Source organism: Bombus pyrosoma, linkage group LG7 (assembly GCF_014825855.1).
Source record: "Bombus pyrosoma isolate SC7728 linkage group LG7, ASM1482585v1, whole genome shotgun sequence".
NCBI lineage: Eukaryota > Metazoa > Arthropoda > Insecta > Hymenoptera > Apidae > Bombus > Bombus pyrosoma.
This window is the reverse complement of record NC_057776.1, coordinates 3,195,410-3,223,358: the sequence shown is the minus strand read 5'-3', so window position 1 is coordinate 3,223,358 and position 27,949 is coordinate 3,195,410. Positions and strand designations below refer to the sequence as shown.

General features: G+C 28.7%; 8 protein-coding genes across 27 annotated transcripts; 3 read left to right on the top strand and 5 right to left on the bottom strand.

The window, feature by feature from the left end:
* The first annotated feature begins 707 nt into the window (after nucleotides 1-707).
* Nucleotides 708-5,652, top strand: LOC122568961 (GPI inositol-deacylase). Of its 4 annotated transcripts, XM_043729327.1 has the most exons (11): nucleotides 1,036-2,068; nucleotides 2,329-2,482; nucleotides 2,549-2,659; nucleotides 2,784-2,887; nucleotides 2,951-3,394; nucleotides 3,477-3,730; nucleotides 3,813-4,238; nucleotides 4,309-4,695; nucleotides 4,773-4,834; nucleotides 4,955-5,150; nucleotides 5,227-5,652. In XM_043729327.1, the coding sequence occupies exons 1-11, from the start codon at nucleotides 1,913-1,915 to the stop codon at nucleotides 5,489-5,491; spliced, it is 2,559 nt and encodes an 852-aa protein (XP_043585262.1). In that variant the 5' UTR covers nucleotides 1,036-1,912; the 3' UTR covers nucleotides 5,492-5,652. The 4 variants fall into 4 exon arrangements, with proteins under 4 accessions (XP_043585263.1, XP_043585262.1, XP_043585261.1 ...); XM_043729328.1 differs by lacking the exon at nucleotides 1,036-2,068 and adding an exon at nucleotides 708-1,017 and having other exon boundaries at nucleotides 4,773-5,150; XM_043729326.1 differs by having other exon boundaries at nucleotides 1,038-2,068; nucleotides 4,773-5,150.
* A 113-nt stretch (nucleotides 5,653-5,765) lies between these two features.
* On the bottom strand, nucleotides 5,766-7,962 carry LOC122568966 (E3 ubiquitin-protein ligase CHIP). 2 transcript variants are annotated; one of them, XM_043729349.1, is made up of 5 exons: nucleotides 7,835-7,962; nucleotides 7,595-7,747; nucleotides 7,338-7,536; nucleotides 6,498-6,835; nucleotides 5,766-6,409 (listed from the first exon to the last, which is right to left on the bottom strand). In XM_043729349.1, the coding sequence occupies exons 2-5, from the start codon at nucleotides 7,709-7,711 to the stop codon at nucleotides 6,167-6,169; spliced, it is 897 nt and encodes a 298-aa protein (XP_043585284.1). In that variant the 5' UTR covers nucleotides 7,712-7,747; nucleotides 7,835-7,962; the 3' UTR covers nucleotides 5,766-6,166. The 2 variants fall into 2 exon arrangements, with proteins under 2 accessions (XP_043585284.1, XP_043585285.1); XM_043729350.1 differs by having other exon boundaries at nucleotides 7,841-7,893.
* A 365-nt stretch (nucleotides 7,963-8,327) lies between these two features.
* On the bottom strand, nucleotides 8,328-10,080 carry LOC122568965 (nudix hydrolase 8). Of its 3 annotated transcripts, none has more exons than XM_043729346.1 (5): nucleotides 9,949-10,080; nucleotides 9,580-9,833; nucleotides 9,144-9,452; nucleotides 8,783-8,985; nucleotides 8,328-8,722 (listed from the first exon to the last, which is right to left on the bottom strand). In XM_043729346.1, exons 2-5 carry the CDS (start codon nucleotides 9,815-9,817, stop codon nucleotides 8,552-8,554), a joined length of 921 nt encoding a protein of 306 aa, XP_043585281.1. In that variant the 5' UTR covers nucleotides 9,818-9,833; nucleotides 9,949-10,080; the 3' UTR covers nucleotides 8,328-8,551. The 3 variants fall into 3 exon arrangements, with proteins under 3 accessions (XP_043585281.1, XP_043585282.1, XP_043585280.1); XM_043729347.1 differs by having other exon boundaries at nucleotides 9,982-10,064; XM_043729345.1 differs by having other exon boundaries at nucleotides 9,580-10,014.
* A 268-nt stretch (nucleotides 10,081-10,348) lies between these two features.
* Nucleotides 10,349-15,953, bottom strand: LOC122568962 (alpha-(1,3)-fucosyltransferase 7-like). 12 transcript variants are annotated; one of them, XM_043729333.1, is made up of 6 exons: nucleotides 15,711-15,953; nucleotides 15,264-15,400; nucleotides 14,985-15,105; nucleotides 14,513-14,875; nucleotides 12,764-12,921; nucleotides 10,349-11,358 (listed from the first exon to the last, which is right to left on the bottom strand). In XM_043729333.1, exons 4-6 carry the CDS (start codon nucleotides 14,684-14,686, stop codon nucleotides 10,428-10,430), a joined length of 1,263 nt encoding a protein of 420 aa, XP_043585268.1. In that variant the 5' UTR covers nucleotides 14,687-14,875; nucleotides 14,985-15,105; nucleotides 15,264-15,400; nucleotides 15,711-15,953; the 3' UTR covers nucleotides 10,349-10,427. The 12 variants fall into 12 exon arrangements, with proteins under 12 accessions (XP_043585268.1, XP_043585270.1, XP_043585265.1 ...); XM_043729335.1 differs by having other exon boundaries at nucleotides 14,513-14,814; XM_043729330.1 differs by having other exon boundaries at nucleotides 15,272-15,400.
* A 301-nt stretch (nucleotides 15,954-16,254) lies between these two features.
* Nucleotides 16,255-18,054, top strand: LOC122568964 (ribosomal L1 domain-containing protein 1-like). The gene is made up of 3 exons (XM_043729344.1): nucleotides 16,255-16,783; nucleotides 17,053-17,618; nucleotides 17,812-18,054. The coding sequence occupies exons 1-3, from the start codon at nucleotides 16,320-16,322 to the stop codon at nucleotides 17,985-17,987; spliced, it is 1,206 nt and encodes a 401-aa protein (XP_043585279.1). The 5' UTR covers nucleotides 16,255-16,319; the 3' UTR covers nucleotides 17,988-18,054.
* On the bottom strand, nucleotides 18,007-19,423 carry LOC122568967 (ankyrin repeat domain-containing protein 40-like). Its single transcript, XM_043729351.1, has 3 exons — nucleotides 19,171-19,423; nucleotides 18,694-18,992; nucleotides 18,007-18,584 (listed from the first exon to the last, which is right to left on the bottom strand). Exons 1-3 carry the CDS (start codon nucleotides 19,341-19,343, stop codon nucleotides 18,226-18,228), a joined length of 831 nt encoding a protein of 276 aa, XP_043585286.1. The 5' UTR covers nucleotides 19,344-19,423; the 3' UTR covers nucleotides 18,007-18,225.
* Nucleotides 19,424-20,097: 674 nt separating this feature from the next.
* LOC122569117 (splicing factor U2AF 50 kDa subunit) lies at nucleotides 20,098-26,557 on the top strand. 3 transcript variants are annotated; one of them, XM_043729656.1, is made up of 8 exons: nucleotides 20,098-20,255; nucleotides 20,993-21,222; nucleotides 21,311-21,571; nucleotides 21,659-21,797; nucleotides 21,903-21,958; nucleotides 24,944-25,225; nucleotides 25,741-25,905; nucleotides 25,983-26,557. In XM_043729656.1, the coding sequence occupies exons 1-8, from the start codon at nucleotides 20,234-20,236 to the stop codon at nucleotides 26,112-26,114; spliced, it is 1,287 nt and encodes a 428-aa protein (XP_043585591.1). In that variant the 5' UTR covers nucleotides 20,098-20,233; the 3' UTR covers nucleotides 26,115-26,557. The 3 variants fall into 3 exon arrangements, with proteins under 3 accessions (XP_043585591.1, XP_043585590.1, XP_043585592.1); XM_043729655.1 differs by having other exon boundaries at nucleotides 21,659-21,809; XM_043729657.1 differs by lacking the exon at nucleotides 20,098-20,255 and adding an exon at nucleotides 20,318-20,560 and having other exon boundaries at nucleotides 21,659-21,809.
* A 5-nt stretch (nucleotides 26,558-26,562) lies between these two features.
* On the bottom strand, nucleotides 26,563-27,892 carry LOC122569118. The gene is made up of 3 exons (XM_043729658.1): nucleotides 27,485-27,892; nucleotides 26,896-26,979; nucleotides 26,563-26,823 (listed from the first exon to the last, which is right to left on the bottom strand). Exons 1-3 carry the CDS (start codon nucleotides 27,525-27,527, stop codon nucleotides 26,654-26,656), a joined length of 297 nt encoding a protein of 98 aa, XP_043585593.1. The 5' UTR covers nucleotides 27,528-27,892; the 3' UTR covers nucleotides 26,563-26,653.
* Nucleotides 27,893-27,949: the final 57 nt, after the last annotated feature.

Genomic DNA, 27,949 nt, shown 5'->3' with positions numbered 1-27,949 from the left:
GAGTGGGGAATGTGCTCACGTGGTATTTTGTGACCGCATTGATCATTAGTTCGAGCATAAATGCGCAACATTTCAAGAAACTAGAAATTCAAATTTCAATTTAGTTTATTTACAATTATGAATGGTTAAAAGATAAAATCTATAGATATGACAAATTTTTATTATCTTTGTTTGGTATTTAATTTTGCATATACTCAATGACTTCAATATGTTTTGCAATATTTTTTTTATAGGATTTGTAAATAAATAAAAAATTACTATTTAGAAATAGGAATAACTAAAAGATTAAGAATATGATTTAACAAATTTTACAACAGGATATAATTTATCACAGTGAAAGGAAATATCAGCCACAGTTTTATGATGAATATTAACAACTTTATTATAAAATATTAATCTAACTATCTAGACATTAGTAATTTGTTTTTTAAAAAATTGTTAATATCTATTGCATAAAATAAATAGGATATATTATCAATAATTTTCACAAATGTTTTTTATCAATTTCATTATTTATTACTATAGAATTATACATCTATTGAACGTTATATAAAATTAATTTACTAAATATATTTTGCATACTTGCTGAATTATCAACACTTTCTTTGATAATATAAAATAATCTTAGAAACCATACCAAACCATACCAATATAATTATCCAGAGCATTCTGTTCCAATATATGGTTTGCTATATTTTTAAATAAATTGTGCGTAGTAAAATTATTTAGGACCTGGACAGCTAAATAATTAACAATAATTTTTTTATTCATATATCAATCGCCACTTTCATATAATAACCTTCTAATTACTTTTTCGCATATATTACAAATTTTTATCGCGTCCAGAAATTGAATCATGAAAAATTAACATGGAAGGCAAGAAAGTTCTCTTTCCTGCGAGACAAATGGAGATGAGTAGAGTCTTTTATTCTGAAACATGCATAGCATGTTACGCATTTACAATTTTACGATTTTTCATAACTCAATTTTCGGACGGTTTCCCCTAGATTTCTTTATGTAAGTATCGAAGCCTGCTAATATGATCGTTGTGCAAACCAATCAGATGATGGATGAAGCAATATGGCATACTAACCTATAAAATACGCTCAAAATGCTCAGTTTTCGATACGTATAACTTTTGAATCGTTAGATTCCTAGAAACTTAAGACTTGTATTTTTGGATAGAGATATAAATTTGGATGAGAAATAAAAAAGACAATAATTTAAATGTCCGACAAACTACAGTTAAACCATTTTCAAACTCAATTTTCTCGATAACGAAGCCTAAGATGAAAGATGTTATACTAAATTTTCTTTTATTTTTTCATGTACAATAATCCCATCCAGTTTTACTACAATTTCCACTCTATCCTGTGCAAATAGGTCTCTACACTCGCTAGAGAAAACTGCCCAAAAATTGAGTTGTGAAAAATCAACATGGAATACATGAAGGGTCTTGTTCTGCAAGACAGACAGAAATGAGTAGAGTATCTCTGCCTCAGTCTGAAACATTCACAGCACGTCACGCATGTGCAGAACGAGAACCTTCATGTCTTCCATATTGATTTTTTATGACTCAATTTTCGAACGGTTCCTTGTATGTTTATGATATAGAAGTGTTCAGACTTGCTTATTATGACCCTGGGGTGACCCTGAGTATACGCTATATAACTAACTTCATTTTATTATTAAACCATAGACCATAACCATGTTATATAACTTAAAGTATTTAAAAAAAACAAATATATTTATTTATATTCATTCATATTCTCTCATAATATAATATAATATAATATAAGTGTACCATATTAAATACAACGACAGATATATAATATTTTCCCAATTTTTGCGTTGAGATAGTAATGCTTACTTCCATTGAAAGGATATAACATTTTTTTTATTATTAAATAAAATGTTTCTAATAAAATCTGTATTAGTTTATACGATATTTTTTTTATTTTTAATGTTAATTCTCTTACTCTACATACTTGGAGCTGCTCTTTACATTGCCGATTTTGAAGACAATACTTGTGATATGACATATATGTTTGAATACCCACAGTATGTGGTATGTAAACAAAATGAATATTTTTAATAGAATACTATAAAGAATACCGTACTAATCTTGTCTGTACTCTTTTTAAACATTATTGTTAAATAACATTCCTTATAACTTTGACTCGATCATATTTCTCTCATTTCTAATTCTATTGAAATTTAGTAATAATAGTTTAAAAATTATTATTAATAATAAATAGTAATTTGACATTGTATATAATACATTTATATAATACAAGACATTTATACATATATTCACATAAATATTAGAGAATCTCTCTGGATAATGAGATACAAGAACAATATCCAAGATATAGATTATACGCCTATGGAGAAGGTTTTGTTACCGAGAAGCTTAGAAGGATGTACTTCTCAGGAATACCAGTACTTTTTATACCTGGCAGTGCTGGATCTCATGAGCAAGGTTCTTAAAATCTGTTAAAAATTTTGTCTCTGTTTGAATAATTGTTAATACTTCTATTGTTTGTAGTAAGATCCCTTGCTTCTGTCAGTTTGAGGAAAAGCTTAAAAGATAGGACTCCATTTCATTTTGATTATTTTACTATTTCATTTGGCAATGATTATTCTGCTTTATACGGAGGTATGGATAAAAAAACAATTTTGTTGAATAGTTAGCTTTATTATTGTCTCCACAGTTTTTCAAATATTTATACTTTATTTAAAAGATTATAAAAAATAAATGATAATTTATTAATTAATTCAAGGTGTATTAATGGAAGAGACAGTATATGTTTCACACTGTATACAAAAAATATTGAGTTTATACAAAACTAACATAGATAATATTGTGCTCATAGGACATTCAATGGTAAATATAATAATACTATACTTATTTTAGTAAAGATATTAAAATATCTGTTCATTTTTTTAGGGAGGTATTATAGCTAAAGGTTCTATTGTAATGACACCAAATGTAAACGCTAGTGTTGCAAGCATTATTATTGCTTTAGCTACTCCTCATACAGCTACTTTGATATTAGACCACACTTTTGCCAATTATTACCAGAATCTAGAAAAACGCTTAAGTGAAATAAAAGATGCAGGAACAAGTGTAGTATCAATAGGAGGTGGACCACGAGATATACTTATAACTTCAGCTCAAATCCTAGATCCTACAGCAGATATTAATGTTCTTTCTAATACTATGCCAGATGTTTGGAAATCTACAGATCATTTGAGTATTCTGTGGTGTAAACAATTAGTACTGTCTGTTGTACATTCATTATTTGATTCTGTTAATTATACACAAAAACCACCTAAAATTTTTTCTACAGCTAAAGAAAGAATGCAAGCATTATCGTATCACTTTTATCACGTAAGAAAATACTTTAATGTACTTTTAATAAGTTTTAATGTACTTTTAATAATAGAATTTAAACTAACAATTAATTTTACAGCGTGCTTCTGGAAAAAGATTATATTCTTATAAAGAAATAATACAATTTGAACCTAGCAATGAATGGATAGAGAACATTCAAAGGCATTATGTATGGACCAACAAAGGCTTGCCTAAAAGAACATCTCCTATCTATCTTATGATTAGATTGAATGGACAACCAAATTATTTAACTATTGATACCATTAATTTAGAATCCAAAGATTGGTTATTTGCATGTACAGCATCCAATATACAAGGACAATCAAGAGTTTGGTAAAGTTATATATTATTGTCTTAAAGCAAAGATTACGAAAGCTCATCAAACTATTATTACGAAATTCTATTTTTAATTTAGCAATTGGGGTTGGAACCTGACAAACAGAACAAGAATTTTACCAGATCCTTTACATCGCTTAAGAAAAACTGTTGATTTAAATTTTCAAGATATAAAATACCCTGATGTAACACATATTATAATAAGAATTACACCGGACAGTTTAGAAAACTATATTACTATAAATGTTGATTTATATTCTTACAATACAAGACTTGTACCTATTAGGAATACTTTACCTCTACTAAAAAATTTATTTATAATACCTCAATCCAAGAAGTCTGATCTTGGACATGTTAGATACTATGCCAATTTTGATAACGCCATGGATGTTGTAGCTGTTGAACTTAAAGCATTTGAATGTACAGATCCAAAACATCATGCAATAGTTGAATTATTAGAACCATGGGGTATTATAGTTACACAAATTCAATTTTTTACGGTCGTGTAAGTATAACTAAAGTAAATTTGCTTTTATTTTTAAAATGTTTTATGACAAACAATTTTAATATTTTAGGGATAATGGGCCGAAATCGATGAAAGTCCAGACTGGATATAAATATTCCAACGTTTTTCCAAAGTTAAGGATAACTCTAGATCCTGCATGTTCTTACATAATTAATATTGAAGAAGGTGGAATTATAGATCGAATATCTTGTATCGTGAGGGATCGCTGGTACCTGTTGTATACAACGATTATTAGTCTACTTCTATTGTTTTTATCTACAAGAATTAATCATGGTCTCAAACAAACTCCAATAATAGTAATTACAATATACCTCTCATATTGTTATAACTTAATGTTTGAATGTTTAGTTGCTTTAGCAATTGTTTGCGTATTTACCATTGGACTATGCTGTTCCATTATATTTCTTGGTTCAGTAGCTCATAGTATTGCTGTGAGGTAAGAAACTTTAAGTACATTAATGCATATGTCAATGTCACATAAAATCTTTTTGAATAAATCTATTGATTTTCCAGATTTCTAGCTCGCGCAATAGCCTTTTCAACAACATGGTCAGATTGGCTGCTTGGTGGATTGAGTCAGTTACCTTTTATTACTGCAATTCTTGTTTTATCTTTAATCCCGGTAACTTGTGGGGGTTTATCTATGCTAATTTCAGTTTTTCTTTATTTTTTAAATTTGACAAAAATCTATGAAGATTATTTAGAAGAACTATTAATGGCTTCATTACAACATTTTAATTGGATACAACGATTCAGAAATACGAAAAATGATTCAGAAGAACATGATGATACAAGAAAAAAAATATTCAATCATCTTATTCTCTTCATACTTTGGTGTTTTACTGCTATTCCAGCTGTACCATCCGTACTTGTATGGGCAAAAAATTTCAGGTTTGCAATTTATTATTTTGGTGTATAAATTTAATCAATCAATCATCTATCATTAATTTCTGTAAACTTGTTCTAGTTATGATATGAGACTTTCTTCTGAAGATCCTTTGTTACTTCAAAGTTGGATAGTTTTAGTAACATGCAGTACAATGGGATGGGTGCGACTTCCTTCCAATAATTATAAAAATCGATCTCAAATACTATCCAGTATATTATGTTTCTTAGGTTGGGTTGTACTTTTAATGGGAGCAGCACCTCATCCAGCTTTTTATCAATATTATATACCACCTATTGTAGCTGCAGCTATTGCTATTATTGCATTAAATGTAATTTTTCTTTAAATTTGTTTTTATTCAATTAATACTGCTTACTTGAAAAAGAAACAACATACATCAATATCATACGCGTATAAATGTAATATATTATATTTGTCCATAAAATCATTTATTTTTAGAGAATGTATAATATAATATACTTAACAGAATGTAATTTAAGATAGTGTGAGATATATTATTGTAATAAATATTATATATTAATATAAGTAAACACAGTTAAAAATACCACAAAATTTTTTATTTAATTATGTAAATAATTGGGAAATATTAAAATATTTAATTATACGTCAAACAATAAATTTATTATTTATCAGAAAAACATATACAGTTTTAACACTCTTATATGACCTATATTACTTAACAACCCATTTGAAGGTATTGTGTGTGCTATTTTCAATATTTCATATACAAATACACAAATTCATCAACTAAAAGAAATATTTCTCAAAAATTTTGATTTGTCAATCTTATTTAATTAATCAATGATTGCACATGTATAAACTAAATACATTCTATTAATATAAAAAAGAATTAAGTTTAATTTCATATAAATATATGATGTAATTACTGTTGATAAGGCAATGATATGCACATTTACGTAAAATAACGGGACCCAAAAATAATCATAATATAGATGTAATTATTTATCATAAAAATATGGTGGTAACCTAACTTTACATATTAATAATATAATGCCCATTCATTTTCTTGCAAGAATGTATCTACTACTTCCTTCATTGCTAAGTTAGGGATTAATTGATCCTGAGTTAAACGAACTCTAGTAACTGGGTCAAAATGTCCCACCCTTTGTAAGTGTTCTTCAATGTCTTTTCGTTCATATGTAATTCCACTTGGTGTTATTACAGGTTCTTGCAAAATTTCAAAACTAATTTTGCCACATAAATAATCAGGTACTTCTCGTTTCTGCTCCATATATTTATAAAAAATGCAAATAATATATAATTACTTTAATTTACACATAACTAAACATGATTAAAAAATATAAACTCACCCTTCTTCTTTCATCTACTTTTGCAAATAGATCATTAAGGTGAGCCATATACATATCTCTTTTTTCTTCTACCTCTTCTTTCTTTTTTGTTAATTCAATAGACAAAGCTTCCCCTTCACTTTTACCATCTGCATCTTTAGCTGCTTCTTGCACCTTTAGAGCTGCTAAACTTCGTTCAGCATCTTCTACTATCAATTGATTGAGATATGATTGTAATTCAATATCTTGTGCAATTCTCTGTTCTTCTCTCAATTGGAAACAACGTTTTCGCGCTTGCCTTAAAATGCTGGTCATATCATCTCCATAATTTAGCTTTTGCTCCTTGGCCAAATCCACAGCTATGTTGTAGTAGTTGTTTCAGATGTGTAACCATGTGAAGGACAAGTTTCACATTGCCGTAAAAACCATGAATACCATAAAAAAGAATATCCATGAAATACTTCTGTATAATTATGCTGATATATATACATAATATATTATAGTACTAAAAATATAATATAGCGCAACTTCTTTAAAGATACATAAATGCATAAATATGTAAATGCACAAATGAGTATATTGTCAAACTATATTAGAGGCCAAATAAGATTCTTTCCATTAAAAGATACTCTGCAGAATGCAAATATGTAACATTTATTTTTGATGAATGAAAATATGAAATTGATAAAATGGTTAAATCATAAACGTTAGTCAATCTCGAGATATTATTCATGTAATTTATAATTATTTTATATAGATTATGAAATTATCACGGAATATTTACATACGGTGAAATCTTTGCAAGAAACATATGAGAAGAAAAAGCCAGTGAAATTCCTAAGTAAAAATATAGGTACGTACCTCTCTGTAAATGTTTAACAGCTTCATCAAAGAGTTCCATTTGAAGAAGAGCTAGACCCAAGAAAAAGTGACCCTTCACCAGACATGGATCGATATCGAGAGCACGTCTGCAGTCTAGACAGGACGATTCCCATCGTTTCAATTTCAGGTTACACAGCGCTCGGTTCGTAAAGTATAGTGCTTGGGTTGGATTTTTAATCTGCAGCAATGAGATGCAATGTCGTAACTTGCCTGCATAGATTCATAGTGGCACTCACAATTGCTTTGGTGTAGCAGTGCGCAGCATCCTCGTATTTGTGAAGATTGAAAAGACGATTTCCTTCTTCCTTTAATTCTTTGTCAGAAAGGTTGGCAGTTGTATACATCTTACTCATCTTGGCAACAAATCTTGTGCCTTATTGAACACTCTTCTACATATGAATTTTCGTGAAATTATTCACGTAATATTTTTTACAGGAAAAATTAGTCGAATTGTCAACAAAGTAATATTCTATAACCTTAACCTTAACCAAATACGTGCTCTTCCATCTTCCTGGAGAACTTGTCAATCATCGACTAAAGTGTGACAAAGAAGAATGTAAACAAAACTGAAGAAGCTACTTTCCAACATAAAGCTGGGTTTTCAAGGAACGTTTGGGTATGAAAATATTTTAATACAATTTTTTTTATATAATATTCCTTTTTTCTGTATATCTTCTTTATTTATCTTTTCCTCGAGTCTAATTTGCACTTTTCGTTTCATTTTTCTCATAATTTTGGAAAATGGAATTTAAATATGTATACATATAATACGTCACAATTTGTTACATGTATTTTTGCAGTTTATTTGTTATTTATATCGATTTTATAATCCTTATGTTATAATTCTATTGTTATAATCCTTAGTTACAGAATTTAAACAACTTATATAATTAATTCAAAGCTGTATATACATAACATAATAATAGAATATTTAATGAAATCAATAAATTTTATTTTTCTTAGATTATCCTTTATTTAGCTTACATAGTGTAAATTACTTCTACGTAATTTTGATTAATGTACTTTATATAAGATAAAATAAACATTTTATACTTCTTATATTTGAAAAATGTATCTAAAACATTAAATTTTATTTTGATTTGTTCATTTTCTAAGATAATTATTAGTTTAGACCGCTCCAAACTATGAAATTAATTGACCATATATATACATTTTAATCATTCTGTGTAATGCTATGCATCATTGATTTTGGATATGCTGTATACACAAATAGGTTTGTTTGTTGCAAAATGTATTTCATGGTTCACAACAATCCCCATTTTGTGTTTGAAAAATTCTATTATCTTTTTTGCAATTTGTTTATTATTTTCAGATACTTCTGGATGCTCTAAATAATCATTTACCTGGGAGAACAATAAATAGTTACAGTAACAAACTATTTATGTGCGAGTAATAAAAATTACCTTCATCCATCTGCAATCAGAAATTTCTTTTTCACATTTTTTAATATTGGTATCAATAGGTGATAAATAAGCAATCATGTATATGTCAGAACAGCCAAAGGCATAACCATGAACGTGTCTGAAACCTATTATACATCTAAAAGTAGTTTGAACACCAGTCTCTTCTAAAACTTCTCTTTTTACAGCTTCTTCTAAATCTTCTCCTACAATAAAAAAAAAACTGATAAAAAATTATTATATTATATTATATATTATATTAAAAACATGAAGTATATATATAAATTCATTAATTCTACTGTGATAACGGAAAGATTATTAGCTATACTGTACTAATTTACTAGTTTATAAAGAATTTGTATACCTGGTTCCACATAACCACCTGGTAATTTCCAAATAGGTGGACCATTTGCATATTTCTCTTTGATAACTAAAATTTCTTTAGTTTCCTCATTATAGACAAATCCTCCGACTCCTAAATTGGTGTGTGCATAGTGTGGAACATTGCATTCCTCATCTGTAACTAACCATCGATAAAGCATAACATATTCTTGTTTTGCATGATGAAATTTGAATCCTTCTTTCACAAGTAACGGTATCCATTCTGATTGTGGTAAATGTACACGGAACCATATTGTGCGTTTTTTATTTTCTTTCCATTTTTGTAAAGATGCTGCAAAAATTATAATAAACAAATATTAATTTCTAACAAAAATTTTTGTTAAAGTTTCTCAATCTTGATAAAATAAGTAATAATTTATAAATATATTTAAGAATTATTATCATTTTATGTTATAAACCTGTAAGACGACGAGCGAACACTTCAGATGTACAAAATTCGTCATTTGAGTCAATAGTTACACCATTGTAGTGATCATTACATCCATTAAAACACTTTGAAGCCATAATTACAGAAGGATTGATGCAATGTATTTTACAACGCAATATAGGATAAAAAACAATACGATATTTCGCTAAATATTGTTGTTTTAGCACCGTGGAAACGTAACAGAGTTTTGAAATTGCGATACTGTACATTGGAACATCCACGAATCTATTTTGAAAAATTTGTCAATAAAATGTTTTATTATCATATCTTATAAAGATTCATAAATATTGCCGGAAAAAATTTTACGTAACATGATTGAAGCTTTTATTTTGATACGTACAATGTTAATATTAAAATAGTCAAACATTCTAACCTAATACTATTTTTTATCTATTTATTTCGCATCGTCTGCAGACCTTACACTTTCAAGATAAAAAATTTTGCAATAGAATGTTATATAATTCATAGCTAAATATTTTTTTCTTATATATACGTTATACGTAATTATTATATTTTATGCATACATTTTCTATTTGTTATTTAATTACAATGAAATATGTAAATTGTAATCGATGTTACAATTAACATAAATCTTATATGTATAAAATATTTATAGCAGTTTGGTATGAAAAATTATAGGATCTATAGTGTATTTGATGTTTTTATTCAATTTATTTGCAATAAATATTACGCGATAATCAAAACAAAACAATTACAAACAAAAAATAACAAATTATAAGTTTAACAGATAAAAATGTAATTCAGTAACGTTAAACAGTGATAACAATATAATACAAAGACAAATAAAATTTAAATATATCAGACAGTACAATCTCGTTTTTTGTTCCAAAACAATTCCATATTCTCGTACACTTTGGGAGCAGGAGAATTATAATGAAGAGCTTCGCAAATACGGCAATAATGTCGTGACATACTGCCAAAATAACCATGTTCGTTGATTACTTTGTAATATTTACGCCACTCGTGGAACTCGAAATATTTATCATCGTACTTATTAAGATAGTGAATATAATCTGCTAAAGCTCTCGGATTAACAAAATCACTAACGTGAAGGAACGAATGTGGTGGTAATAATTTCTCGCAATCTTTCTTTGGTGCACCCATTATTATTGGTATTGCTAATTTGTGATAACCATGCCAGAATACTTTCTCTGTTAAGTATTCTCTACAATTTGAATTTTCAAAAGCTAAATAAAACTTGTAGGAATTTAAAACAGAACAATCTGTATCGAAATGACCCGGACATGCGGTCGTATTACCATTTAAACATTTTCCATATATATCAAGATCATTACCGAGAATTACTTTCAATTCGTTAATATATTTCCATCGATCATTAGTGCCCCCGCAATTACTACCCATCACAGTGACCAGTTTAGTTTTTGATTTTTGTATCAGATCTTTCGAAAAATTTATATTTGGTGAATTTATAAACGAAGTAGAAATCGTTCTGCCGTAAGGTACTGGTACATCGCTATTCATTCGATATGTCATCGACCAGTTAAATAAACCATTATATTTAGACAATTGTTGATTTCTATAGATAAAAGTGTGTATTGGCGATTCATCAGTCAAAAAGATCCACCTCTGATTCCATCGTGTTCTGATTGGCAATTCCAGTACATTTTGTGTCAGATGCAAATGAAACACAACTGCATCTGCTATATTTAAATCTTTGGATTGGTAACTTAGTACACATTTTACTGTACAATTTTCCCAAGGTGAAAACCTAAAATGGAAGTACATTTCAGTTCAAAGTTAAATAAAATTATAGTTTAAAGTATATGTTTATATACTTTATTATCGTTACAGTAATACTCGTTTAAATTCCATTTCAATACAATTGTTTTACCTACATTTCAGTAACTCACATCATTATATCTCAAACTTAATATAGTCCGAATTTATTAAACCGATTGTCAAAAATAGTGAGTAGATATAGGAAGGATAGACGAGAAAGACATTATATCAAGCAACGACGATCAAGCACTTTTAAGTGACATACTATATTCTTGCTCATTTGATTTTGCGGTGACTTTGAAACGTCCTTTAAAATGAATCAATGACTTAGTAACAAGATAACTCAGATTAGTTTTAACAGAAATTCGTTTTATATCTAGGAAATTATTGATAATTCTGTGACTAATCTATTAATTAGTAATATTGTTATCTATAAAACTTATTTATATCATTATGTTTGTATTGATAAGATAGAAATTATAGAAATTGAGAAAATAAAATGAAAATTAGTAGTTGATATTTGCATAATTGGATCGTTCATTGTAACGTACGTGACATTCCTTGAGAGCGTCAGGGCTCGACCGTTGTTTCTTGACACACTATGTATATCTTTCTAGTTCGCTTTCGTTATATCTGTCATTTGTTCTTATCGAGAAATTGAAAAGTATTGCAAAAAAAATCGCAACTTGTTCAGCAAGAATTACACGGGGTGTCTCGTCTGATATTATCACTTTGATTTATGTTATTATTATTATTCGTAACGAAAAATATTTCAGATAAAAATTGTATGGCTTCAAGGGGGACATATTCTGATGCTATTAGTTTTTCTTTCGGTGGTCGTATAAAGGTCATGTGAACATCTGAAAAAACTTTGTTTTTTTTTTAATAGAATCATATCTTTGTTTAATTCATTAATTAATGCAGATCGAGATACTCTATAAAAAATTATTAACCTATTTATGTCGAAAAGCTACTAGTTTAATAGATATTTCAACTTTTATTTTATAAATCTTATTGTGTGAAAGACACGGAAAGACATAAGGCAATACTTTTGTATTTGTTTTCCTTATCTTTCGTACGAAAGCTTTTACAATTAACTTTTAGTTTAACAATAACTTTTCGACATACAGCGATCAATACTTTTTTACGGAGAATATCGAGATGCATTGATTAATGTACCTCCTTCGCAACCATTCTACTTTTATCTGAAGCATTTTTTGTTATTTTGTTTGTTATCTATTGTTAATAATAGATATATAAATCAATATATCAGGTGAGACAACCTGAATAATGCAAAGACCTGATTTATTGTAATTTCAGCAAGTATTACTATAAATTAACAAGTGCATATTTATATCTCATAAAAAACAAGTTTTTAATGTAATTTTATTAACTTTTTATTCGTAAAACGTCTGATGTGCCTACGTTCCAAAAACATTCCGTGCTTCCAAATTAAGATCAAATACGGTTCCCTTCTCTTATTTATTATCGGCGGTGTTAAACTTCCTTCAGAAGATAAGAGCCATTTTCCAAGTACAGACGTCGTTTCAATCTGATACGGATAAAGGCGCAAATTAGTAATACTATAAGGGTTATTCACTTAATTCGGAACCCGCGCTTGCGAGAACATAAGAAAATGGCAACAGTGTAACAACATACACTTACTACTACAATCGAATGTCACTCGCCATCTATGAGCTGTTGCTAGAAGTATAATTAGATGAGAACATGAAGTGGTTTAGTTATCGTCGGAGCACTTTAAATTTGACGTCACAATAGGGAGAAGACGATCGCTGAGAAAGCGAATCCCGTATTTTCACCCGAGGATTTCATGTCCCTGCGCGCTCCTAAACCATCCAAGCAAGCAAGTGCAGCCGGTTCTGTTCCCACATGTAACTTAATTCTTTCTTTAAATAACTGATATCTTGGATTATGTTTACCTGAAATGTAATTACAATATAATGTTTCTTATTTAAAATTGAAATTGTAAAGAAAACAATCTCAGAATGTTATGTCTGAACGAACATAGATACCGTCTCCCATGCAGCTCACTGAACTGTTCATCTTTCAAGGGTATAACCATGTTCGATATCATTTTGTTGATAAGAATCTCAACAATCTAATTAAAAACAACTTTATAACAATGAAATAAAAAAATATGAGAACTATTTTTTTATTTTGACGATTTATAAATGATTGTGTCATAAACGAGTAGCCTTTGCTGAGTAGTCCGAACTCAAGCATTGCAATACAAGAATTAAATTAATTTCTATTTTTTTAGACCGGAATTCTGTGAGGTATCTCGTATCTCAATTGCTCTGTTCAATTTTTATTCTTACATTCGACGTATTCACAGCAGAATGATCCAAAATCAGGTAATAACGGTCAATTTGTAGAAAGTGATGGTGAATAACTTTTGGAGTATGGCGTAGAAGACAATGTTTAATACGTTGAAAATAAACATTACAAAACAATGTGGAGAAAGAGAAATGTGATGTTTGTGAAAATGTGAACAATTTCATTGTAATTCGCTAATAATCCTGGCAATTGAGTGTACTTTTAAATAAAAAAAATGACATTGTAATTAAAATTTTTAAAATTAATTTCAAATAAATTCAATTTCAGATAAATATAATCCAAGATATCAGTTATTTAAAGAAAGAATTAAGTTACATGTGGGAACAGAACCGGCTGCACTTGCTTGCTTGGATGGTTTAGGAGCGCGCAGGGACATGAAATCGTCGGGCGAAAACACGTGATTCGCTTTCTCAGCGATCGTCTTCTCCCTATTGTGACGTCAAATTTAAAGTGCTCCGACGACAACTAAACCACTTCATGTTCTCATCTAATTATACTTCTAGCAACAGCTCATAGATGGCGAGTGACATTCGATTGTAGTAGTAAGTGTATGTTGTTACACTGTTGCCATTTTCTTATGTTCTCGCAAGCGCGGGTTCCAAGTTAAGTGGATAACCCTGTGTACATGTAAGTCCTAATAGAGACTCTATGAAACTTACTTATACTACTAACGTGTTTTACTCCATAGTACAAGAAATATATATAAACTTTTTCATTTTCATAATAGCACAATCAAAGGAAAAAGGAATATAGATTAATCTTAATAAAATCAAATACAGATGTACCTGTTCATTTCTTAGTAATTCTTCTTTTATTTGTTGTCGATGTTTTATTTGTTTCACAACCACTTTATTAACTCTTTTGAGGATACTTGGAAGAATACCAAAAATTGCACAAAAAATTATGGAACCAACGCATAGAAATAATATTAGTTTTGCATATCGTGAAATCCCGCGCATCGTACTTTCGAATTTTTCGATAGAGTCTGCCAAGTATTAGTCGTGGCATATCGATCTTCTATCATCGTCACTTATCTTATCATCACAATGTTTTGATAGGTGTTTTTGGATTTCTATATTATTAATTGCTTAAATGAGATAAAATTGATAATTAGTAAGATACACTGTTCGAGCGCTGCTGTAATAACACTGAAACGATATGAACCTTTGTTAGTATAAAAACTAATAGCATGTAACAAGGTGAAGGATAAAAAATGTTTAAAAGAAAGAAACAGGTCTGACTAACAGTCGAGGCTACCTTTGACGTGTGTTGCAAGCAATCGTTGATCTCGATTGTCTTGGTTAACCAAGTGTAACGGTCCGAGGTGTAGTAAGTTGCGAACGTTATCCCCAGCGGTGATAGAACATCACACCCCTTGCTATTGTTTTAAGAAATATTTAAATTTATTAGAAGAAATATTAATACCAAATAGATTAGATCTTAATCGCTTATACTCGTTTAAGATTTATTATTAGGCAAGTTTATTGGTTTAATGTTATGCTATTTTGTACACAAGTGTGAAGAGTACATACTTACTTACATACCTATATCATATCTGTTTGGATTTCAAATTTCGCGGGTATTATTCAATTCATTAGTATTCGTAATAAAAATGCAATCTACTTATTTATTAAATGTTTCGATTGCAAATGTATGCCAATATGTTTCCGTAACTGTAATTAATTGTTAACACATATTGAATGATTACTAAATGGTCAAATTTATATTTTATTAAAGAATTATTTAAAAATAATTTTAATTGTATAATAAAAAAAAGTATATATCAATAACGAATAAATTTAATTTATTATATACTTATTAATTACTGGCAAGAAAATATGTAGTATTTAATTGTAGTAATATAAAAATCATGATAAATTTTAGATATTTGTACTACAAAATATGGTAGGTCGATTATAGTTCTAGTTAGCAATACCTTTTTAAATCGAAAAATTTCGATATCTTAATCTTAAAATTACTTACATGTACATGTAACAGTCTCAAACTTTTATCTATACAATTAGTTCTTACATTTTAATTCAAGCAGGTTGACTCGCTAATTGAAATATTTAATATATAACACAATTAACTTGAATTTTTTAAAATATATATTTTTATTTTCTGTTAATTAAAGTTATATTTTAACTATACTTAACCAATATACATTTTTTAATAATGACTTATGTCATAGTTAGCCGATACGCAATTGTTCTTTAATTATGCACGAATAATGCATGCATAAATATATTTTTTTACACAGATACAACTAGTTTCTGTCTTTACTATAGTAGTAATGATTATATATATCGCTAGTTATATGTAAATATTATTATCTATTGATATCTCATTTATTCCGTTGTACCCCGAGGGACGATATAAATACCAGGATAATTTATTTTAATTATTAAGGGGTTGAAAAATATACTTTTATTGCTGCGAATAAAATGTTAGAAATGAATGAACCTTCTTTACTTGCATGTGATCTATGGTTGGCACTATGCGCTATAGTACAAGAAAGTTACCAACAGAATCGTTTCCGTTTCCGCTCTTAGATTCGGAAAAGTGGGAATAAGTAATTTCCATGTGTACAAGATGGTAACTACTCGTAAAATTATTAAAAAACATATAGAATTACCGAAAGTTGGAAGTGTACAGAACACGAAAGTTAACAGCCACATAAAGAATAAGAAATCACGAAATGAGAAAAATCCAAAAATGATCAGTGATAGAACATCGAAATGTACATTAAAATCCTCTGAAAAAAATAATGTACAAAATAAGACAAAAATTAGTTCGTATAGAAAAGCAATTTCTGAGATTGCAGAATCACGGAAGCGAAAAAGAGAAGATAGGATTAGTGACAAAGAAAATACAGATTGTTTACATTTGAGTGATTTGTCAAAAGAACATATATCACAATGCATTAGCGTGATCAACCATTTGACTGAAGAACAATTGAAGAATAACAATGCATTGTTTGATGACGAAAGCCAATCAATATTTATGCAAATAACATGTATTAGAGTACCTAAAACTCCAAGAAGATGTATCAGAATGTAAGTTTACGTTTATACATTAGTTATACGTATCTTTTCAAATAAATAAAAAAATCATTTTTATATATTAATATTATGTGATTTAATGCATATGTATAATATATAGTCACAAATGATTATATATATGTATATATATATATATTTAATCCCCAATAGGTCCTTATGAGGAACCGTGATTATAAAGTCACGAACGATGTTCATTTTTATTTTTAATAATCAGTATGATTAATTTTATTAAAACACTATTTATCGCTCAATTTATTTTGTAGATTATTACCATATTCAATAGTGTCATCAAATGACGAAATTGCACTTTTTGTTGGTGATCTTCAAAGAGGTAGAAGAAAGGATTATGAACCAACGATAGAATATTATGAAGACTTGTTACGTAAACACAATTGTACAAAAATAAAGGCTATAATACCAATGAATCAAGTAAAAACTGAATATGATCAGTATGAATTAAAAAGGAAGCTTGTTGGTAGCTATGATCATTTTCTTGTAGATGGAAAAATAGCTGGTCATTTATCTCATTTATTGGGAAGAGAATTTTATAAGAAAAGGAAATTACCAACATCCATCCGAATGCAAAGCAAAGATTTAAAACACGAAATAGATTATGCTTTGAGGAAAACTGTCATGCAAATACATTCTTATGGTGATACTCATATAATTCAAATTGGACACACCTCTATGAAAAAAGAAGAAATTATAGAAAATATATTAGCAACATGCAGTTATTTATCTAAAAACTACCCAGGGGGTTGGGCTAATATTCGTTCTATTCGTATTAAAACATCTTCTAGCCTTGGCCTCCCTATATATACAACATTGAGTAAGTTTTGATTAATTACATTTAATTCTCATTTTTATAGGAAAATTCTCATAAAAATTATATTTTTATATAAATTTAATGTGTATGTAAATCAATATGCTGTGCCAAAGAACCTCCTTATAATAGACTTACAATCTGACTATGATAAATTATTATTATATGTATGTTTAATGTGTTTCTTATTTGTTTTTAGAAAATAAATGCTTGGTTAGAGTGCCAATAGTGCAGCCTAAGAGACCAAAAGCATATCGTAATGTATCAGGAGAACTTAGTACTGCACCTGGTATTGTTAGTGTAACTGTTACTCCTGAAGGAGACGTTATTACTGTTAAAAAGAAAAGAAAGGTTCTTTCTCCAAAGAGAAATTAACAAAACAAATAAAAAGGTGTAATTATTTTTTATTACTTTATTAAATCTAGTAAACAAGGTTAAAAAATTATCCTTCTACTTATTATTACCTTAAGTACTTTGTTATATTAAAAATGTTTAATTATTGCACTTTAAATTTGACATACCTAATTGCATATATATTATATTTTACGTAAATGTTAGTTTTCTTCATTTAATTACATATGAAAAGAAGAAAAACGATATATGATACCAATAATTAATATAAAATAGTCTGATCTTTCTTAGAAATACTCTGGTACCCATTTGCTGGACTTGCTACTACTCCTGAATGTCCCATTGTTGAAATACCATTGGTATTTTGCATGTACTTGTATGTGTTTACAGTATTTGTAACAACTTCTATTTCTTGGAAGTTTTGAAGTCGTTGAATATCTTCATCTTTTCTCAACCTAGTATTGGGCAGTTTTCTTAATTTTACAATTTGGTTGGGTTCAACATTTAATTCTTGGCAACATATCCAAATCAATGCTTGATATGTCAAATCACTTTGTGGTAACTCAACTTCTATAAAATCTGGGTCAGGGGCATCAGCAATACGAATCTTTAATACTAATTCTAAAAAATGTATAGATTTAATGTTCTGTTTCATTATCTTGAGCTATTAATATTCATATATGTATAAACATTAAAATTACAAAAAATAAAATTATTACAAATTTCTCACCATCTTGATATAAACCATTGTTTCTTACTCTAGGAATTCCTGAATCTGTAGCTCCATGTACATAATCACTTTTTACATATTTAGGCATAACATTGTGTACTGTTGATTCATTTAGGACTCTTTGAGAATCAGTTGGCATAGCTAAAGGCATATCTAGAAGTTGTAAAATCTGTGGATTGATGCACAAAAATGCTGGAGTTTCTCCAATTTCAGATCTTATATTCTTATCTGCACCATTTTTTAAAAGCAAGGCAGCTACATCTAAGTACCCCTTTTTACATGCCCAATGTAAAGGAGTCCTTAAAGGAAAAATACTAATTATGTCATTATTTTGATATTTTTGACACAAGGCCATTCAGTTTCATTACATGTATACAAGAAAAGATATTGTATATTTTTACTCTTATTATACATTTTTGCTATTAGTTATTAGAAAAAAATATAAGAATTGCATATAATAAATTAAAAAAGAAATACCATCCATTAACAGAGTGTCGTGCATTAACATCGACACCTAAATTAAGTAATTCTTGAACAACGTCTGTATCACCAACACAGGCTGCTTTCCTCAACCGCTCTTCTAATATTCTCTTATTTTCCATGTTATCATAACTTCTGAATAAGTCTACGGATTTCACATTTTTTTCCATTTCGAGTTTATTTAGGACATTTTGAAATGTACAAATACAAAGAATGGCGTTACTTAATACAAGTGTTTGAGAGATTCAAACTCAGTCGCTATTTAAGCGCCACGAGTGGTAGCTTAGAAGAATCTTACAGGAACATCAGATAAATTGAACATTACAAATTTTAAAACTTTTAAATTAAAAAATACTGAAGTATATTTGAGATTTTTCATTCGTAACAAACAGATTTATTTAAAAAAAAAGATATAAACTCATAAATAATTAGTCATATCAGTTTTATCTGAATATAATTAGTATGAAAATTTTTGTAAAAAGCTTGATAGGAATAATTTTTTACTCTGAAACTATTTAGATATATTTTTGCTTAACAATTTAATATATATTATTAAAAACGTTACAATTTCTTGCAATTTTTTATCAAATTGTTAAACTTTTTAAAATATATCCAATTATTTATTTGATTTTATTTTGATAGATGATATCTCAAATTAAATATTAATTTAATGTTTTTAATCTTTTACTGAATAAAATAGTATTGTATAATATAATATTTGTACTGCTATGTATAATAGAAATTTATTTCAATTAACTGTTATTGTTTAAATATTGGGAAATTTCAGATTATAAATTTACAATCTATGCTGATTAAAATTTAATACATTTATATTTAAATATTTATCAGAATAATATACCAGAGAAATCAATTCCGGTTGAATCTTACGCCATCTGGAACCAGATATTGTATCAAAATAATTATTCCTAGCTAACATCTACTTAGCCTATCGCCATTTTAGAATAAAAATTTGTTTTAAGAGCAATTGATACTCGTTAGCTTCGTTGTTATTTATATTATTACTTCTTCAAAACAATATTACGTTTTAGGTAACTGAAAAATGGGCGAAGATTATAATGGAGGTAAATATCCCAAAGGTCTCTTTAGAGACCTTTGTCAAGTATACTGTGCTTTTTCGTCATTGTTCCCGCGTTACAGTCAGGTAAATAAGTCGAGTGAGTGATCGTAATGGCCGGAGAAATATTCCCAAGAAGAGTCAACATATCTTGAGGCATTTTTTTTCGATATTTCTTTCTTAAAAGATCTCAAACTATTCAACGTTTACTTAATTTCAGTGTGAATAAAATAGTGTTCAAATATTTTTTGCAAGATCTTGTGAGTTTATCGGTAACCTGAAAATAAGCATCTACGAAGATCATTCTTATGGGTACATTTTTCATTATATGTAGTATTACGTCATAATAATAATTATATATTATTTCATCAACTTTCTTCAAAATTCCTATTATATATTTTTTATATATTATGAATTATTAATTATACATTTTAGGATTGTAATTTTAATCATTTAAATGTAGGTAATGACGAAGTACATATAACATATACGTATATATATATTACAACTTAAATATACTGATAGTAGTTGGTAGTTATTGATATATGTATGAAATTGTATGGAAGTTTAACATATATAAAAATTATAAAATTTTAAATATAATAATTTTAAAAAATATATTAGGCCATTAGGAGAAATTCATATGTTATACATTAAGCATCATATGAATAGCTTTTTTATTATTAATAACAATGTGAAATCATGTGTATTTATATGTATATTTATATATTTATGTATTGATAGATCGAGACCGTCAGGACCGTGAGAAAGATAGGGATAGGGATAGAGATCGTGATAGGAGACATAGATCTCGTAGTAGAGATCGTAGAAAACGTTCTCGTTCACGTTCTAAAGATAGAAGAGATAGGAAAAGAAGTAGCTCTCCTAAAAAAAGTCGCAGTTCTAGAAGAAGGAAACCATCTCTTTATTGGGATGTACCACCACCTGGATTTGAACATATTACTCCTTTGCAGGTAATATATTGATTTTTATTAAATTAGTTATCAAAATAAATTAGTTCTTTTCTGGAGATTTGTTTAATTTTAATTTGAATTATAACAGTATAAAGCTATGCAAGCTGCAGGACAAATACCTGCAAACATTGTGGCAGATACACCACAAGCAGCTGTACCAGTTGTTGGTAGTACGATAACTCGCCAAGCAAGGAGACTGTATGTAGGAAACATTCCATTTGGTGTGACTGAAGAAGAAATGATGGAGTTCTTTAATCAACAAATGCATCTATCTGGTCTTGCTCAAGCTGCTGGAAATCCAGTATTAGCATGTCAGATCAATTTAGATAAAAACTTTGCTTTCTTAGAGGTACAACAAAGTTTATTTGAAAATAAGGTTTTGCAATTTATAGTTTTTATAGTTTTATGACAAAATATTCACGAAATTTGTTTTTAGTTCCGTTCGATAGATGAAACAACACAAGCTATGGCATTTGATGGTATCAACTTCAAAGGACAGAGTTTGAAAATAAGAAGACCGCATGATTATCAACCAATGCCAGGAATGACTGATAATCCAAGTATGAACGTGCCAGGTACGGTTCCCGGTATGTTTTATACATACTCTTTATATTTCTATGTATGTTTAAAAATTTGCTTTTAATATTATGTAAAATACAATATAATATTTTGATTTTTAGATTCTCCTCACAAGATCTTCATTGGTGGTTTACCCAATTACTTGAATGAGGAACAGGTATGCAAACAAATCTACAACATAATTTTGTTAATTGCACACCTTTGGAAGCAGTTCTTATTCACTGATGTCTATGTGTATATTAAAATCTATTTCATATTTATTTAGTATTTTTCGTAAAAGCTTTAATAAATATATTAAATATATCTAAATGGCATCAGAGATTAAAACAACTGCACTGCTGTATAACAATGCTGTAGGATTATCTTGAATATGTGCTAGTTCTCAGCATTGTGAGTTATACCAAAGGATTAAATTATTACATAGGTATTTAGCTATTTAGCGGAGATCAAACTTACGAAGATGTGTCATCTACTGAAATGCCATAGAGGTATGTATGTGTATCCATTGGATTCCAGCGTTGATTAGGTTATATTTAGCTAGGTGACTTGGATTCTAATTCCAGTTGTGTGTTCAGTGAAGTCTAAGGGCAATGTAGAATTTCATCTCTCGTATTTCTTCTCGAAACGCCATGATTAGATAGTGGATAGGAAATTGGTTGGAGGCGTTGCAGCATTCAGGTGGCATGCAGTCGCAGCAGTCGCATTTCTTTTACAGTCTTTCTAGGAACATCGTGGACCCAGCCAAGGGGATACGAAATTTTTCAATAAATGACTGAAAAAGGGAGGGATAGGAGGGGAGAAGAGAAATAGTTATACTTAAAGCAGTCATGCAGAATTGTTAGGTGATAAACTCCTCAAAAGTAAAGGTTCTTCGTATTTTTACATCTGAAACTCTTACAGAATGAGCCTGTTTTCATGCAGTGGTATTACATACAAAAAGATTTTTTAGGACTACAACAGACAAACCAATCAATTTTACCTAGTATATCAGTTTTTTTGTTTTTTGTCTTGATGGGATTACAGGGTCAACACATAATCTTATGTGCATCTGGTAACAGCTCCAAGTCTTTTGGCACCTATTCTTTTCAGGAGTATCTTTTCTCTTGCAGCTGTTTTCTTTACAGGCTTTTACAGGCTTTACAGCTCTTCGTCCTTGTGCTTTGATACGTTTACAGGTTACGCGAACGAATTTATGTGTTCGAGTATCAGTAATGTGCATTAATACAAAGACAAAGTGCAAAGAGAAAGTAAGAAAAATAAAAGTCGGTACATGTGAACTTTAAACGCCGGAAAAAGTTAATACTGTGTTATTAAAGTGATGGAATAATACAATCAAAGAAATATAACCGTTTGGTTATTATATAGTAACTGTGGACTGATACCAGTGCCCTTTCTCCCCATTTCTTAGCTTAGGGTTGCGCCGATCAAAAGCATTTGCTTACCACTACCACTACTTCTACCACTACTTCTACCACTACTACTACTACTACTGAACATGACAAAATACCACACTGCCTGGAGAGAGGCTAGCCCAGTCCCTCGAGGCAAGTACTTATATCATTTTCATGCCTTCGTATTGGGCTTATGCGACTTTTGCAGCCCCTTTCAGAAGATCTCGGTCCTTCTAAACAAATGGTGCGTTTTCTAATTGGATAGTTTTTTATTGATAATAGCGTGTTGCTTACTTGCCAAAGAATTAATAACATAGTAGGTAATGCTAATTGATACGTGATATTCCTTATAGACTTTTAATGGGAATTTTTCTTCTTATTATCTCTATAATTATTTAAAATAGTAATTTATTCTTCTATATAATAAGAATATACGAACCTGACGGTTTTATAATGATATAGTCCTCGTTGGAATGCCTTAGTTAATAGCATATAATTTCTTGGATGGTTTAAGCAATCATATGTGAGATTACAATTACATATCTTGTGATATGAATTAGAGTGTTTACAAACACTTATTATAAAGTTACATAGATCACAACTACCTGGGAGTTTTGACTCCTAGAGGTGAAGATAAATAAGTTTTCATTAAATGCAACATGCTGTTATCTTTGCTTCAGAGTTTTCAGTTACTTCTTGGGAATGGAAAGATGTAAGTAACTTTAAGGTACATGTTTTTTTGAAGAGAGAATTCAAAAATAAATGTGAGGGAAATCCACGTTTGAAGAGCAAGAGTATTCTGATTAAAACATTGACAAAGATCTGTTCCAGACTGGAGTAAAACTTTTATATGTAAAAAAGACATTAAGTGAAGATGTTATATGGAATTCGAGTAGGCGAGATATAATACATATGAAATTATACTAAATTTATTATTTTTTGATTATGCAACTTTCATATTAGTTTTAAGTTATGATATTGTGATTTACTTCCTTATTCCAAAATTAATTTTACGTTATTAATGATTTTCTAATTTAGTTATAAATCAATTTTATATTTTAATTTTAAGAGATTAAAGTGAAGTAATGATAAGTAAAGTAATGATATTTAGCACGTTTGTCTGTGTATCGCCTAGTTGTATTTGAAGTTTCATATATGTGCACAAACTACATGTTAGGTAGTAGTCTACTCTATCAGATTTTATCAGTTTGCTGTAGAATTTCAGTTGTATTAGGCTGGATCACAGTAATTGTAGAATTCTGCCCACTGTTGACTTATAATCAGGTCACATAATTTTATTTTGTTATCTTATTATTCACAGTATTTCATCCTATGTTATATGTATTCATATTACTTATGTATATTATATTTTTATTTATATTACGATGTCTTTTATTTTTCTAAAAGTATAAATGCGAAATATGGTGACAGGAAACACAACAGTACCGATTATAGTTATACTCATACATTTTCATAAGTAATTAGTCTATTACAGCTTTTGCTAATCGGATTTTTGTGATATATTTAAAATTCGTTGAATCAGGAGCAGCATCTAGTAAAGTTCTAGATTTTCGATATGCAGTAAACGTGTTAAATTACTGTATCTGTTAAGTCATTATGATAATCTGAAATATCTGTGTTTATTAATTATGTTGAGAACTGTAATAAAATTAAAAGTTGCATAGTCTATATGAATTTAAATTATATTGATATTACATGACTAAATAAATAATGTTATTTTTATAATACAGGTGAAGGAGTTACTGATGAGTTTTGGACAACTGAGAGCATTCAATTTAGTAAAGGATTCAGCTACAGGTCTATCCAAGGGTTATGCATTCTGCGAGTACGTTGACGTGTCAATGACTGATCAAGCAATTGCTGGATTAAATGGAATGCAGCTGGGAGACAAGAAACTGATTGTTCAACGAGCTAGCGTAGGCGCCAAGAACCCTATGATTGGTGCACAAGCTCCAGTTCAAATTCAGGTGCCTGGGTTATCAATGGTGGGCACAAGTGGGCCAGCTACCGAGGTAAGATAATTTGAATTATAACTTTTTATTATAATAAATTTATATATATAATATAAATATATATATATTTCGACTTCTTCCCAAGGGATGAATTTAGTTTTAAGATAATAAGTTATTTAAAATATCATATGCTTTTACGACTCACACTTCTCTTGCTTCTTTTTGGCTCTGTTATCATCCATTCCAACTTATACTAAATTATACTCTATTTTAACCTGTACTATACTACTATCTTTGGTTTTCTAACTCTATGTTTACATCCCCTCCTATCCCTTTGTACTTTTAGTTTTCTTTTTTCATTGCACTGTATCTCATCCTTTTTCTTTTCAGCACCCTATAATCCCTACAGCATTCCACCAGTTTCTCATTATATAGTTCCTCGTGTATAGCCTATTGCTTTTCCAATATCTATTGTTTACTTTTTTTGTTATATTCATTAAATCATAATTTCTTAATAATACATTATAAAACACACGTATTGCATTTAACAAAAATGTATTATGACATATATGTAGGTTCTTTGCTTGCTAAATATGGTAACACCTGAAGAATTAATGGAAGAAGAAGAATATGAAGATATCTTAGAAGACATCAAGGAAGAGTGTAATAAATATGGTGTGGTCCGATCTGTAGAAATACCTAGACCTATAGAAGGTGTTGATGTACCTGGATGTGGAAAAGTATGTTTTTTAATATAATAAAATATTAATTTATTTTAATTTATAAAAATATATTAATAAGTTTTCTAATGTTGCAGGTATTTGTCGAATTTAATAGTGTGATTGATTGTCAGAAGGCACAGCAGACTCTTACAGGACGAAAATTCAATAATCGCGTTGTTGTAACATCATATTTTGATCCTGATAAGTATCACCGCAGAGAATTTTAAGACATAGACTTTCTTTCTTTCATACCAATTCATAATTGACTACAGTGTATAATATATATATACACATATATTCATTAAGTACATATATATACATAAATATATATACATATATATACATATATATTATATATATATATATGTATTGAATGAATAATCTAAAGAATCTAAAAATTTATCGGAATGTACAAAACAAAATGTAATTGTTTTTTGATCATACTGTGCATTAAATGGTAATTGTTGTAATTTACGTATCTTTCGATAACATAATCAGATATAAATAATCCATAATTTATGAAATTGCTAGTAAGAAAAAGAGATGCTATAAAAGGATACCATTGTACAAATAGCAACATCATTGTTTACATTAATCAGTAGTGAGATTGAAATAATCCATTGTTAAATGCAGAATTATATAAAAATAAATAATAAATTGTCATACTGCATACAATTTTTTGTATAAAAACATTTTAATGTGATTTACGTTCATATCAAAGTAGAATGGACGATGGACATTAATTAAATTTTTGTATATTTAATATCTAAGGTGCAGCTTCAGTTTGCAATGCAGGTTGGTATGATGCGTGGCTTTCTCCAGTATCAGCATTATCAACCACGAATTTTTGTAATAGGACGTAGAGTCCACCGCCGGCAAATAATATGCTAATTCCTATTAGAAGTACTATGGACCATGCTGGTATTGCGGTTCCCCCTAAAAAATTGATATATTTAATTATTATATACATCATATTCCCTACATTTTGTTTTTATATTTTCTACTTACAATAATAACGTCTAGTAATTGTTTTTCGACCTTTCAAAATTTTACGTCTTGCTTCAACTCCATCCATAAAGATTCCCATGATTACTATATACAAAATTAATAAATAAAAATGTAAAAGTAAAAAGAATGAGAAATAATATTCCAATATAGTTTGTATTGTCATTACACAAATATTTATTCATACTCTTATTGACCACACTAATATGTTTTACAACTTTTTACATTTATAAATGTATCTTTTTAATAATGTATTACGTATATTCAATGTATATATTTTATTTATTTCAATTTTGTGTTTCATGTTCATATATAACTATTTAAAAAATTCTGGAACGGGGACATAAATACGTATATCGCGTGCATGTGGTATAATTGTTACTAATACTATTTTATTAAAATATAATTTTAGGATTAATATAATTTACAAATTTTAATTAAGATTTCCGGAATTATAATTAAATATTTTATATTTTATGCAAGTAGATTCTTTGCTTTTTCATCAGTGCACAATAGATACGTTTAATAGTATGTAACAATTATTTCAAAAGTATTGTATTTGAAATATAATTAATTTAATGTATATACTTACATAGGCCAATAGCAACATAGCATAATAACTTTTTAGAACACATTGTTGTTTTTACCAAAACTAACCACGTTATAGGTAGATTAGAATCAAAATTAACACTTGCAGGTGAAATAAGCAGGTGAATAACGCTCGAATCGTGTCAGAGATGAGGATGTGGATACGAACGTGTGAATCAACGTTTTGATAAGATATTTGATAACAAATGGAAACCCATCTTATCGCATTTTTACAAGAGATAAAAAGAATTTTTTTGTATGAGCGCTTATGAGGGCACTAAACAAATTATCTTTGTTAATTGGTATTTTAAATTCCTTAATTATTATTCTGTTTATTAATTCTATCAATTATTTGTGTTAGTAAATATTTAATATCTTTTACACGTATTAAAATTTGTTTAATTCGTTTTTGTAACTGCAGGCAAAAGTAAAATAAATTATACTTATAATTTAATAATAAATAATTATT